At 43.5% G+C, this 13,648-nt stretch overlaps 4 protein-coding genes across 4 annotated transcripts; 3 read left to right on the forward strand and 1 right to left on the reverse strand.

The window, feature by feature from the left end:
- Positions 1–98: 98 nt before the first annotated feature.
- BYT42DRAFT_613535 (uncharacterized protein) lies at positions 99–591 on the reverse strand (the record flags this gene model as incomplete). Its single annotated transcript, XM_051571745.1, has 3 exons — positions 99–232; positions 294–409; positions 476–591. 3 exons carry the CDS (start codon positions 589–591, stop codon positions 99–101), a joined length of 366 nt encoding a protein of 121 aa, XP_051423557.1.
- A 2,394-nt stretch (positions 592–2,985) lies between these two features.
- Positions 2,986–5,775, forward strand: BYT42DRAFT_567998 (acyl-CoA dehydrogenase/oxidase C-terminal). The gene is made up of 7 exons (XM_051568130.1): positions 2,986–3,114; positions 3,180–3,273; positions 3,341–3,445; positions 3,517–3,628; positions 3,710–3,927; positions 3,996–5,052; positions 5,119–5,775. The coding sequence occupies exons 1-7, from the start codon at positions 3,038–3,040 to the stop codon at positions 5,598–5,600; spliced, it is 2,145 nt and encodes a 714-aa protein (XP_051423558.1). The 5' UTR covers positions 2,986–3,037; the 3' UTR covers positions 5,601–5,775.
- A 2,771-nt stretch (positions 5,776–8,546) lies between these two features.
- BYT42DRAFT_568010 (uncharacterized protein) lies at positions 8,547–10,046 on the forward strand. Its single transcript, XM_051568131.1, has 7 exons — positions 8,547–8,668; positions 8,738–8,816; positions 8,887–8,949; positions 9,016–9,071; positions 9,196–9,551; positions 9,625–9,754; positions 9,822–10,046. The coding sequence occupies exons 1-7, from the start codon at positions 8,570–8,572 to the stop codon at positions 9,951–9,953; spliced, it is 915 nt and encodes a 304-aa protein (XP_051423559.1). The 5' UTR covers positions 8,547–8,569; the 3' UTR covers positions 9,954–10,046.
- Positions 10,047–10,430: 384 nt separating this feature from the next.
- BYT42DRAFT_568014 (LMBR1-like membrane protein-domain-containing protein) lies at positions 10,431–13,487 on the forward strand. Its single transcript, XM_051568132.1, has 11 exons — positions 10,431–10,609; positions 10,692–10,932; positions 10,996–11,232; positions 11,303–11,376; positions 11,512–11,708; positions 11,777–11,861; positions 11,921–11,985; positions 12,051–12,156; positions 12,221–12,469; positions 12,560–12,641; positions 12,740–13,487. The coding sequence occupies exons 1-11, from the start codon at positions 10,559–10,561 to the stop codon at positions 13,009–13,011; spliced, it is 1,659 nt and encodes a 552-aa protein (XP_051423560.1). The 5' UTR covers positions 10,431–10,558; the 3' UTR covers positions 13,012–13,487.
- Positions 13,488–13,648: the final 161 nt, after the last annotated feature.

A 13,648-nucleotide genomic window follows, 5' to 3' on the forward strand; every position in this document is an offset into this window, starting at 1 on the left:
CATACCAGGCACTGTACCTCATAATGAGACTGGGAACCCGATTTCTACACGTGCTTTGGTAGTCAAGGAATCATATGAGCTTATACTATAACGAAGTTTTAAGGGCCAGGAACAAAAAAAGGATATTTATCCCACTGAATACAATGCTCGCGAAATAGATCCAGTCGATGAGATGAAGCGCATTCGTACTCGATGTATTTGCGTTTACATTCCAAAATTTCAACCTGCATAGCTGGAAAAAAGGGATAGTCTTATTTACCCAATCCCGGTTTTTCGGCAAACGATGATCCTACCTGCGATTTCTTGGGTTATGCGTTCTTCGATTTGCGCTTTGGAAGCGGTGACCGTGTAACAAAGGAATACAGTGATAATGAACAATGCGAGAGCATGGAACACCACACGAAGGTAACTGTTTTTTTTTTTTTGTTGTCGCCATTCAGTAACAAGGTAATTAGATACCGAAGAATTCGGTTACCTTGAGATGATAATTGGAGCATCGGGAGATAAAAGAAAAGAGGAGGATTCTGTTGCAGCCGTAGGTTTTGCAGCTGCAGGTTTATGCTGAAGTTTTCGCCGCTTGGGAGAAGGCATGAAGACGAGCAGTGGGGAAGTCCGACATTGAATCACTCAAACTAAAATAAGGAAGTCGGTGAAAAGTTGGCGGATATTTCCCGCTTTTAATCCCATTGTCTACCGTCGTCTATCTAATACTTGGTGCTGCGTCAATTTAAGGAATAGAATCGATGCTTTTGGTAGGGGCGAGGAGCAGTGCGAGATTGCCATTGATCGTGCAGCAAGTACGCGTCCAACGTGGAGGCTTATCCTTTGATTAACGGGATTAGGAAAAATCACAGCCGTGGTGCATCATACTGTACACTATCGTTCTTATTCAATCATGTTTTACGTATGCTATTGCCAAGTTTCCTGAATACAAGCTCAACCATCCTGCATCAAGAAGGAACGACTCGATATTGCTGCTCGCGAAGTCAAATTTCCGGACAAGTCATGTCGGGCTCCAGTGTCTGACTATGTGAAGCTCTTTTTGAAATGAAGAAGATGCCGATAACATTACTGAGCTTGTTTCAAATCTCTATATCTTGGGATCTTGGTCATCGGTAAGGAAAAGAAAAAAAAAAGTCGTGGAAGGAGGACTAATTTTTTTGACGTAAACCGCTCAACTCAGACCTATTGTTATGCATCACCTTGGCGAGCAATGCTACAGAGTCACTTAGCTTGGCCATGCACAGATGATTTGCAACTTGACAGGAAGGTTTTGGCACATTCCCGATGCTCTTCCGGTTGATTATGCAGGTCAAGGAAATGGCCGCCGCTCTCGCTTCAAGCTTTGGCATAGCCTGAACTTGCCATGGTCAATACCGATCCAACGCAGCAATCCAGTCGTTGACAGTCACTCGCCAAAATGGAAGCGATCCAGGGCTCTGGCAACCTCTTCGTCCTATCCTCAGAGCGTTCGCAGTTCAAATATACCGAGTTGGTATCACACTCAAATCCTAATCAGTGAAGATGAACCTTAAATAGGCAGACCACCATTAATCGAAATAAAGATATCGAACAGTCTCAGAGGCTTCTAATTGTCTCTTTTGTTCTATAAATTCTGTCATATATCAAAATGAGGCTTCTGGGCCAGGCGTTGGTGCTCATCTTTCTTGCACCAGATGTAGAACTGATTGTCAAATCCACGTTCTAACTGAGCCGTTGTTTGGTCCCAAGCATACCCTTTTTCAGCCATGATGCGGGAAAATCATTGCTGTTGCTAACCATTACAGCTAATTCCAAAGAGACGGTCCCATTGTTCGTCCAAAGGTATCAGATTGTATACCGGAAGTAGGATGAATTTGTAGTTGAAAATGCAGCATATGAGAGATCAATAAACATCAAGTTCCTTTCGAACCATCAACTTTCTCCATTTCTCAAATAACAGCACAGTCGCTTTGGAGTAGTTTCTCCAGAGTAATTTTGGAGATTTTTGGTGTAAGTTTTGGTGTAAATTTTGGTGTACTTGTTTCGCAGCAAGGGCAACCATACATGACACGGTTGGCTAATTCTTTTGTTCTTGGGGAAATTCAAGTTTCCATTGGAGGCATTCACCAAGTTACAACCCTCTTTTCGTTAGTGTCGGCGAAAGGTCTGCCTTTGAGTAAATCCAGTTTCTTCGCATTATTGACAAGTGTGAGCGACATAGATGTTCATTCAAATTTACTGTATAACCAGTGATATTGATTTTGATTGGTGTGACATTACTTGTTGAAAGCACCGTAATTTCACAGAAAAAAAAAAGACAAGTCAGAGATGTTGCACAATTTTCACGTGTCAATAAACCGCGTCATAGTATCATGTGAGAGGGTATTTCATCATATGTCTATCTGTCAGCTTATTCTTTCAATTTCAATTGAACCTGAAAATCATGATCCTTTACTGAGGTCAGTCGATACCCAATCGCGGTATGGATTGCGCTAGTCAGTAAAAGCCCAAGAATTCGATGAAGACAACAGATGAAAAGTAGAAGTAATCTTAATTTAGGAAGAGGTCCATTCCCAACAATAAGGCCCAAGTCAAGAAAGCACCTTATGAAGAAGCTCCTCCGATATTCAAAAGGCGCTACAAGCAGCTTTGATCATCACGGGAGGCAAGCTGAAACTCAGTTTTTTTATGGCCAAGAGGGTTCTGCGTGCTCTGACCTTGCAATGAAAGCTTCGCTACTGCAATGCCATCAAGCTGAATACTGTTAAAGCAATATCCTTTCCAAGACGACCATTAAAGGAGAATATAGTGCTTTGCGCTGTCATAGGCTATTTTTTCGATAATACAACTTTTTTTAAGTTTGGGTCTCTCAATTTTTAATTGATCAGCGACATCGGTTTGATTGGCTGTAACTTTCCTAGTTGGGAAAGCTCTGTGTACATTCCGCATTTGGCAATTCGACGATTTCTCTCCACAACCGTATAAGTAGTGCTTCGATCATTTGTCCGGAACAAAAAGTTGCTTTTTTTTATTGTTTGCAAAACTTCAAGATACCATGTCCTCACCACAGCAAAGAATAAATGCGGTCAAGCAGCAGTTGACACCCGAGCAAGTTCATGCCAAGCTGGTCGAGTAAGTGTTGCATTGGGAATCTGACTGTCATGGCAAGACCATTTAGCATGTTGTGTTGTCATTAGTCCGGTTGAAAGCATGAGGGAAGAACGGGCCAAAGCTTCTTTTAACATTCGTGATTTGACCTATCTGCTGGATGGAGGTCAAAAGCAAACAGAGGTAAAGAATACCAAAAAAGTACTATCAACCCATCAAAAAATCAGGAAAATTGAACCATGCAATGTAGTTGAAAGAACGTATGATGCTGGAACTGGAGCGCGATCCATTATTCAAGATGGATGATATTCACGATATCAGTAAAAGTGAATTGCGTGAACGCACCATGGAAAAGGTAAATGGAATAGCTGGATCGGATATATCCAACCACTCAATCTAACCCCACGGCAATGTGTAATCACTTAGTTCCGCAGTTTATTACATCATCTTCAAAATGAATCGGTTGACACTTTTAGAAAGCGCATGGAAGTGGTGAGCATGATCGATCCCGGCTTTTGGACCCGTTTTGGTGTACACTGTAGGTGGATCTCCTGCCATGGGCGGTCTATATTTCCACGCGGAACTTGAACTCATTCTCTTTCTCTTTTTTTTTTATCAGATGGTTTATTTGTCGGTGCATTGCAGAGCAACGCTACACCTGGACAACTCGGCTATTGGTTTGAAAAGGGCGCATTATCCCTCAATGGAATGATTGGCTGTTTTGCCATGACTGAACTGGGTCATGGGTCCAACGTTCCTGGTTTGGAAACCACGGCTACTTTTGATGAAGCATCGGATCAATTTATTATCCATACTCCGACATTGACCGCTACCAAGGTACGTCTGGATCCCATTTCTTCTAATCAACAGCAACCAAGGACACTTACCGATGAATCTTCTCTTAGTGGTGGATTGGTGGTGCCGCACACAGCGCCACGCATGCGGCGGTGTTTGCTCAGTTGATCGTGAAGGGCAAACGTTATGGTACCAAATGTTTCGTTGTTCCATTGCGAGACCCCAAGACTTATCTTACCCTACCCGGTATCAACATCGGCGATATTGGCAAAAAGATGGGCCGCGATGGTATTGATAACGGTTACATTCAATTTACCAACGTTCGTATTCCTCGAGGTTATATGCTTCAAAAGCATACCAAGGTGTCGCGCTCGGGTGCGGTGAAAGAACCCAAATTGCAGCAGTTGACATATGGAGCCCTTCTTCAAGGTCGTGTGGCCATGGTCGTTGACAGTGGTAATGTGTCCAAGAAAGCGTTATCTATTGCTATTCGCTATGCTGCCGTTCGTCGTCAATTTGCCAGCTCCAAGTCCGGTGGCATCGAAACCAAGTTGCTCGACTATCCCATCCATCAACGCCGTTTAATGCCCTTATTGGCACAAACATTTGCCATGTTGTTCACCGGAGCGGAAATGACGGCCATGTACAACAACATGATGAACCGCTTGGAGAACGCCAAGTCCGGCGACAAAGACTTGGAACAAGTCCTGGAAATGCTCAAGGAAACCCATTCCACGAGCGCCGGTTTAAAGGCTTTTTGTACGTGGAACTGTCTCAATACCATTGAACAGTGCAGACAAGCATGCGGCGGTCACGGTTACTCTGCCTACACCGGTTTGGCCGGCATGTATCAAGACTTTGCGGTCCAGTGCACTTGGGAAGGCGACAATACGATCCTCACTTTGCAAGCCGGTCGTTACCTGATCAGCAGTTTCAACGAAGCAATGAAGGGCAAGACCTTGTCCCCTGGTGTGGGTTACTTGAATAAGCTGGATTCTCTTATTGGCAAGAAATGCACTGTGCAACGTATGGAAGATATTGTGACGCCTGAGGTCATCATTGAAGGCTGGCAAGTTGTATGTGCCAATGTGGTAAAAAATGCGGCGATGGAGTTTGATGCTTGTCGTAAACGCGGACTCGATATCGACGACGCTTATGAAGAATGCTGTAAGTCTATGTGACGAAATCGCCAATGCCTTTTTTTACTTAAAAATTTTATGTATAATTTGCTAGCTCAATCCCGCCTTTACGCTGCCAAATTGCACTCGTATGGTTACTTGTTCAACCGATTCGCGGATGGCGTCGCCAAGGTGACGGGTGACGTCAAGCGTGTATTGATGGATGTATGCATGCTGTATGGTCTTTACACCGTTGAGGAAAATGCGGGAGCTTTCCTTCAATACGAGTACTTCACCCCCGCCCAAGTGGAGTATATTCGCAGCGTTACCAATCAGCTCTGTAAATCTGTGCGTGACCAAGCGATTCCCTTGGTTGACTCCTTTAACTTGACCGATTATATGATCAACAGTCCCCTTGGTCGTGCTGACGGTAATGTGTACGTGCACTACTTTGAACAGGTGCAACGATCCAACCCTCAAGGAGAGCATCCTTACTTTAACCGCTTGATCAAACCACTGATTGAGCGAAGCATTGACGCTGGTGAAATTGAGGATGAAGAAGCCGGTTTGGAAGAAGAGGAGGACGATGAAGAATAGAAAATGATTACATACCCGACCCATCCTTCACCCCAGATCCCACGGTGCTCCTCCTATAGGAAGCCAAGATAGACTATTGTAAAACAATATTTATTATTTATTTGTAATTTAACCTGTTGTATGCTAATGTCATGCTATGACTCATGTCAATGTCCTCGAAAATAAACCATGTTGATGTTTGTAAAAATTTGAGCGCGAAATTTGTGTCCAGCAGCTAACACACTGTGCAGCGACCTGGTGGTTTTGATTATAAACACCGAGGAAGCTCGACCGCGTTTACAAAAGGATTTCCCCTGTCTGTGGCAAAAGATGCGCTGTGGACGTGAGGCTGATGATGACTCGACGAGGCATGCCAACGCAGTAACAGCAGCATCGCCGCATAATTCGATTGATTTAGAAAGGAATGATCAATCATCTCCACTTGAAACTGAGTTATTCTATTCTGTTCGAGTCTATTGAAATGCTGCAACCGCACTTTTAATTAGAACGAATCCTATGCAGTAAGGGCATCTTGAAAATATCAGCCTCAAACGGAGTAAACCACGCTACGGCCATGGTTTGTCACCGTGTTGGTCGTGTTAAATCCCAATGCTGATCATTCTAGCCTTATCATCACGAATGACAACGTGAGTTGTCGCATTTGGTCTTCATGCTGACAAGTACCACCGCCTTGTGTAAAACTTGGCGAACTGTCCCTTCCTCGGCTTGAAGTCTCTTCTTCCTAATTCATTTTATTTTACGCAATCCTGGTTTAGCTAAACACGCCTTTAAAAAAGTAAGCACCTAAAGCAGGTTCTGTTGATCTGATTCCGCCAACACACTTTCTCATTACTTGTCGCGTTTCCGGGTCTACCTTTTGACACCAAGAGCGGCCTCCCTCAATGGAGCGAATAAATAATAGCCCAACTTGCGTTAACTGACCAAAGTGGATGTGTGTGGCATAGCTGAAATGAGCTGCGGCAGGCAAAACACATGAATAAAGAGGAGGACTTTTGGACGAGAGTTAATTGGACGTCTTTATTGAACAGAGAAATCATGGTACAAATAAATATAAAAAAAAGAAGTCTATCCTGTTGTATCTCTTCTAAGCAAAGGGTTTTTCTTTTTAAATGAAGTGGTGTAGTTCGTCCACAGGATATTAAGCCCACTTTTTATTTTATTATTCAACCCACAAAGGGCTGAGAAAAAGAATAATAAAGGCAAAAAGCCTTTTTTATTTTTCATTTACCTTTGTTGCGATTAAAAAGCAAACCCACCGACATACCTTCCACAATGACCGCGCTGATGACTAGTCAGGCGCCCAAAGGGAAGAGCCGACGGGAACGAAAACAATCTTCTTCAGAGGATGGCCAATCCTATCATTAGAAGATGGTTTTCGGATTTTTCGCCATACCCCGAATGCTTTACCAAAAACCGGAGCGTTCATCATTACCAGTAACCACCAGCCTAGCAGCCCCTGATTCCGAACTGGCGCACAAAAGAAAAAAAGAGATGAGAAGAAACGCCTTCTTTTTATATCTTTTGCGGACCTTCGATTTGTGACCCTGTTTTATGACCGCGAATGCACCTCATTGGCTCGATTCCCGCAACAAAACTCGCGGAATTCAGCGCCTCACTCTTCGTAAGGAATGCAAAGAGGAGCTGCGCCATGTCACTCATGCTGCCATGAGCAACCCATGTGCACTACAGTCACTCTATAACTTTCAATAAAGCTTATGTTCGAACGCTGATGCGACATGCTTCAGGCTTTACGCACTTTTTTTGATCTTGTTGTATGCTAGGATGTTTCCCTACCTTGCCCTGTCCCTGTGTATCAATTTAGTTTTTGAAACCATGTCTTCAATATTACTGTGACAATAAATGATCATGTATTACTCCAGGAAACTAGAGTGTTAGTTTCAGCGCGCCATGTTGCAATGGTGACAGAACGCGAAGAGCGCAATGACCAAGGCCGATACGAACGAATGTGGGCGTGTCCGCAAGATATTCTTGCCTGCGTTGAAAGTGTTCTTACGGATTGCAAACGGTTGAAACACGCATGAAGGCAAAACAGCACCTGTAGCTTGATTTCCCCCATTTACGATGTGCTATATTTTCGCGTAAACCGATTTGACCTGCAGGACCAGTGTTTCTCCTCTTGAAAATTGTGTTCTCCTTCTCCGCTTCCCTCCACGATAACAGGTTGGGCTGTGTGTGATCGATAAAAATGCTGCCATTTGTGCTTTTGATTAAAATGTGTCGTGGCTTACTTTAACAAAAACTAGATGGTGCAAATCTTTGAGACGTACACTTGATCCAGCTTCATAGATCCGCCGTCCATGTAACATAAAAGGAGCAAAATACCTTTGGAAGGGTGAGAAAACCATAAATTCATGATTTCCTGTCCCAGCTTGTAGATTGATTCCATAAAGAGTTCATTGCACATGGCTTTTCATTATTGTCGCATAAAAAACAATCAACTGATGTCGCATCGGTCCTTTTAAAGACATTATAGAGCGTTCACCAAACTACTTGACCGATTTCTGCAGCACGGTTTATAGTTTTCCGTCTACTTTTTCCGCTGCTTTTTCCCTTTACTCTTGACCATTTGATTACAACAAGTGACTAATACCGTACACTGTTGACTTGATGTATAGCCCGTCTAAAAAAAAGGTCATATCTACGTTTCCTTTCATAAAAATGTTATGCATGCATATGATTCGATTCATGCAAAAAGTGTGTCGAATGCATTTTGGCAGGATGAAATGCAGCAGGAAGAAGCAGTGATCGGACGTGTCACCAATAAAGGTAAAAGTTGCGGCGGGTTAGAAGGGTAGCACAAGAAGGCTAACTCGGTGTTTGTGACACGACATTAGACCGAAGTTTCCATGACATTTAGGCAACTCGTTGCGTGGCAATATAAAATCATATCGGCCGGGTCCAATTTCGGATCTTCCTTCACTTGACCCTCTTTTTCCGCAAGCCGAGAAATGACCGTGACCGAAAACGTTTTCCCCATTGGATATTTTTATATCATCTCCAGACTCAACGGTTTGGTCCTTGATATCGAAGATCCTGCCACTGCCGCGGTAAGTGCTTAAAAAGATCGTGTCGGTGGTATAGGCCACTGACGGTCGCTTTTGTGCGATGGGAAATAGCCAGGATCCAGAATTGTCACGAAAACCAAATTGGAAAAGTCTCCTGAAAGAGACAGCCAGCTGTGGATCCATCAAAATGGTGAGCCAACTTATATTCTTAGCACATGGACAATGAGTACAAGAGGCTAATATTGGTTGTGTTCTCGTAGGTTTCTTGACAAACAAGCTGTCGGGTCTTGTTCTTGATGTTAATCGTGCCACGAACTTTACTGGTAAGTAGGCAACGGAGGAAATCCGTACCGATGACACAAGGATGCAGCCGCTCATCCGATGAACAGCTATATTTACAGGCGAGGAGCATCTTTACTTGGACCAGATGAAGGAACAGGATGCGGTAAGCGGTCCATTTTGATAATTTTTTGCTGAGCGCTGACGCCTCGGAAGCATGATTCCGCTTGGACAAGCTTCTGTGTAACAAATTTATTAACTTTTTTTTCTTTGGGGGATGGGGATTCAAGGCCAATGATCAGCGTTTTGGTTACGAAGCACCAACAGGAATTATTTACACTTTGGCCGACCCTAATACGGTGGTGGACATCAAGGGTGGCAAGAGCGAAGTGAATGCTCGTGTGATGGTGTACAAGCGCAAAGAGGAAGCTGAAGAAGCGATGAATCAGCGCTGGAACCTGGAACTTGGTGATCCTCTCAAGGTGGACGACGATGATGACGAGGAAGACGACAGTAAGAGTGCGCGTCTCCGAGCATGGTTTGGCAGCTGGATTGGCTGGGGTGACAAAAAGCGAGAAGTCTTGAATGAACAAGAATTGGGAGAAGCTCACAAGAAAGTGTACAAGGAAAAGAAATCCCATGTCAGGTATATTAAGCTGGGCACTTTCAATGTCATGATTTAATTTTCGACATTTTCTCACCTCGTCGATTGACTTTAGTTACGAGCTGTTGGCTGGTGCTGCTGCATTCGAAGCAGTGAGAGCGTGGGAAAAGAAGAAGGAAGAAAGTGGCGAGGAAGTGAAATATGGTCTTGCCAAGAAGCTGGTGGCTGGTTTGGCTGCGGCCGAGGTAAGTGAATGGTTTTTGCGTATCCGGTATGTATCAGTATATTAACTGTACTATTATCCGCTGCTAGCTGGTGAAACTGTTCCAAGAGCGTGGCAGTGACGATGACGATAACGAAGTGAAGGAAGAAAAACAGAGCTTGATGCAAAAAATGGCCGCCAAAGCCGCCACCAACTACTTTGAATCCAAATATTCAAGCTAGAAAAAAGATGATTTTCACACAATCCATCTTTGTCAATATATTCCGCGATATAAAGTTTTTTTTTTTCTTTGACCCCACTTGTGACAGGCTTGAAAGAGTCTTTACTAAGTATAACAGTGATTTCGTTCCGAAGGCACATGCAGCTCAGCTTTAGAATATCAATGCATTTTGCAGAATTATAATCAAAGGAAAATGATCTCAATCTTGAGCCTGTACGGTAGACGCAACCATGGCTAGCTATAAGACCAAACGTAATAGTTGCATCAGATCATACTATAGATTGCTCACAACCATTTATTTCAACACTCTGCCAAAGACTAGAAGGTGATAATGCTTTGCTCTGCTACGTCCCAGTTTGCTTCTATTAGCTTATCGTACGCTTACCGTGTCGTTCAGTAGATCTGTGATGCGTTATCTGCCAGTAAAGGATGGCGAGAAAAAAAAAATGCCGTCTCAGATTAAATTTTCTTTTCGCTCACCGCGGCTCACCGCGGCCGGTTTCGGCACCAAGCGCATTAAACCGACGGTAATATTTTCTCACACCGCTCTTCCGACGCACACACACCCTTCACATCCAACAGACTACTCGACACAATTCAAACACCATGCCTGCAGTGGTCGGCATAGCATGGGCAACGTATGCTGTGGTCGCAGCAGTAAGTCATTTGAGGCGTTTCTCACGTTATCTATACATCGTACCCTTGTTGAAATGGCGTTTAACATTTTTTTTCTGCGCAGGGACTATTCGTCTTTAGTGCTGGGTTTACCCGCCATTATCAGAACAAACACGAATCCGAATGGTTCGCTACAGCGGTCACCATTATCGCTTTGGGACTTGTTTTTTGTACGCTAGCATTACTGCCCATTGACATCTTTCTTGTTTCTTCGACCGTCGACAGTCATACAGGACTGAAAAAGGAATGGGCGTCACCCGACATTATGCGAACCATCACCTTTACCGTTCAACTTGTCTATTACAGTAAGCCGTTGAAAGTCTCGAGTGTATCAACAGAAAATCAAAACTAACGAAAATTCCATCCAGTCTTTTACGGCTTGATCGCTCTATTCAGCTTTCTCTTGATTCCTTTTGCCTACTTCTATTTCGAAGAATACGACGACGAGCAGCCTCTTCGAGAAAGGATTACGGGTGCATTGAAATACACATCCTTCTTTATCATCATTTCCACGTTGCTGTTCTTGTGTGGTCTCTTCTTGAAGCCGTCACAGACAACACCACATCTTGATCTTGATTGGTTTAAAAAACTACTCATCGAAAGCAGTAAGCATTGACAGTCCTTGGTTTATTTTTCGGTGAAGTGGGGCCTAAATACAATGTGATGATTTGACAGATGGAGAAAAGGCAATTGCATTCATGATCGCCTGCCTCATTCTTCTTGGTATGCTCGTGTTCATTGGATATACGGTAGGCACATTCCCTCTGTTTTCTAGTTATGCAACAGCGAGTCCCTCCCCCCAAGGGACTGGCCCCTTTCATTTTTTGGTTATCTGTTGGGATAGAGTTGGAAACAATATGGTTGATCGACCCTTGTTTTATTAGGCACCTGGTTTATCGATCTTGCCCTTGAATATGATCAAGGGTCGACGACACCTTGAAGCGGAGTCCGAGGATGTGGAAAATCGACTTGTCGCAGTGCAGCATCAGCAACATGTTCTTCAAACCAAATATGGACGACCCAATCGACGCATCACCGCCAAAGAACAACGTGAACTGGAAATGTTGGAAGATGAAGAAAGGTGGTTTTTTTTTTTTTGGCACATGACCAGACTCCACTGTGACCTTGTCACTGAAACTGCTTGCATAGAATATTGACTCGACGATTACGCGGCATCAACCAAGACAAGGCCAGCATTTGGCGACAGATTTTAAAGGTTATAAGACCCTTTGAGGTAAGACGTCTTTGATCCGGTATCGAAACCTTTCAAATGACTGATCTGTGCAACGTTAGTTTCTTTTGGGATTCGCTTTGCTGGGTTTGACCTGGGTGGTTGTGATCTCAATCTTTTTAACCATGCAAGTATCTGATTAATTTTTTTTATGATGTGATATTGAAAGCAAAGGCTCATCGATGTAAATAGTGTGGACAAGGTGTCCAATTCCATCTGCGGTGGTGAATGCGGTTTCATCATCAGTCATCCAAAACTGTTTAATCCCATCAATTTTATTTTCGTCAACTTGTCCAAGGTAAAAGAAAAAAAGTGTGATATCAGAGACAAAAGCACGTGTATTCACGGTTGAATTTCTGCAGGTGTTTCCCTTGGATTACATCTTTATGGTACTGCTGATCTTGTACTTTTTTTTGGCAACCATGTCTGGAGTTATCTGCATTGGCGTGCGAGTACTGTGGGTGACGCTGTATCGAATTGGTAAAGGATCCACTGCACCTCAGGGGTTACTGTGCTCCACCGTTCTGTTGATGCTCAGCCTGCTGGCTTTGAATTACACGCTCACAACAACGGTGGCACCCGGTTATGCACATTTTGGAAGTCAAGTCTATGTAAGCTTTGATTTTCTTTTTGATGGGAATTATGAATGAAAAAGAAGAACAGACGGGCACGATGGGCTTAGCCTGCCTTTCTATTTTTAGTGTAACCATACGATAGGAGACCGACGTGATTGCAGTAGTGATGCCGATCAAATTCTGCCTTGTGACATTGATGGACCGACAGGTAACGAAGACATTGAGAAACTTTAAAAAAAAAGCTTACTCGAGACACGAGAAACGAAGCAATTTATGGAAAAACTAATGTTGGATGTCACGCTTTAGACATATGCACACCGACGGTTTCATCTACATTGATTGACCGGATTACGGTGAATACGCCGTTCTTTGGTATGGTGTATTACTACGCTCAGTGGGCTTTCTTGGGAGTGTTTGCTCTTGGATTTGTGATTGCGGTTTTCCGACGACCAAGAAATAACGTGGAAGCGGAATCGGAGGATCTCATTGATGCAGAAGAAGAGCGGGGTTTGTTAACCGGAAGTCGGCCACGACAATTGTATGACAGCAACCATAACAACAACAACAGCAGTTATTAATTTTTTTTTTCTTTGCCGTGCGCGTGTAAATGAACCGGATAATTCAGAATAATTCGTTTAAACGGAAAAGGCAAGAAGAGCTTTTTTTGGGCGATGGTGGTGGATCAGTGTCATGCATGCATGCAGGATGCATCGTGTGTGGATGAGGATGTTCTCCTTAATTTGTGACATCGTACCGGCTCATCTCATTTCTTTGCAGCGCTGGCAGAAAAAAAAGGAAAAAAGAAGAAGCAAAAGAGACAGTGCCAGGCGCCCTACTGTACGCCATGCTTTGTTCTCCAAATGACGCGCACTGGCATTTCCATCGACGGAAGATGGATGCAATACATGATGCTAAAGGAGTAATGTGCGTGTGTGAGCGGGGGATTTTCTTTTGGAGGGATTTTTCTTTTTTTGTGTGGATGGTGTTGTTGTGATGATAATGTGAATAATAGTAGACAGCACCAACAATGGACCATAAATTGATGTCAAGCAAGATGGAGCAGGATGAGGTGATATGGTTGAATCATCATGGTAACACATGGTTTGGTTTTGAATATGAATGCTTTGATGGTTTGGAAACTTCTCAATACTGTCGATGGCCCTGTCCATCTTTCAAATTTCCAAATAGCGAAAATGCATGATCAGAGAGAATCTG

This window comes from Radiomyces spectabilis, assembly GCF_025331425.1.
Source record: "Radiomyces spectabilis strain NRRL 2753 chromosome Unknown BYT42scaffold_6, whole genome shotgun sequence".
Classification (NCBI taxonomy): Eukaryota; Fungi; Mucoromycota; class Mucoromycetes; order Mucorales; family Radiomycetaceae; genus Radiomyces; species Radiomyces spectabilis.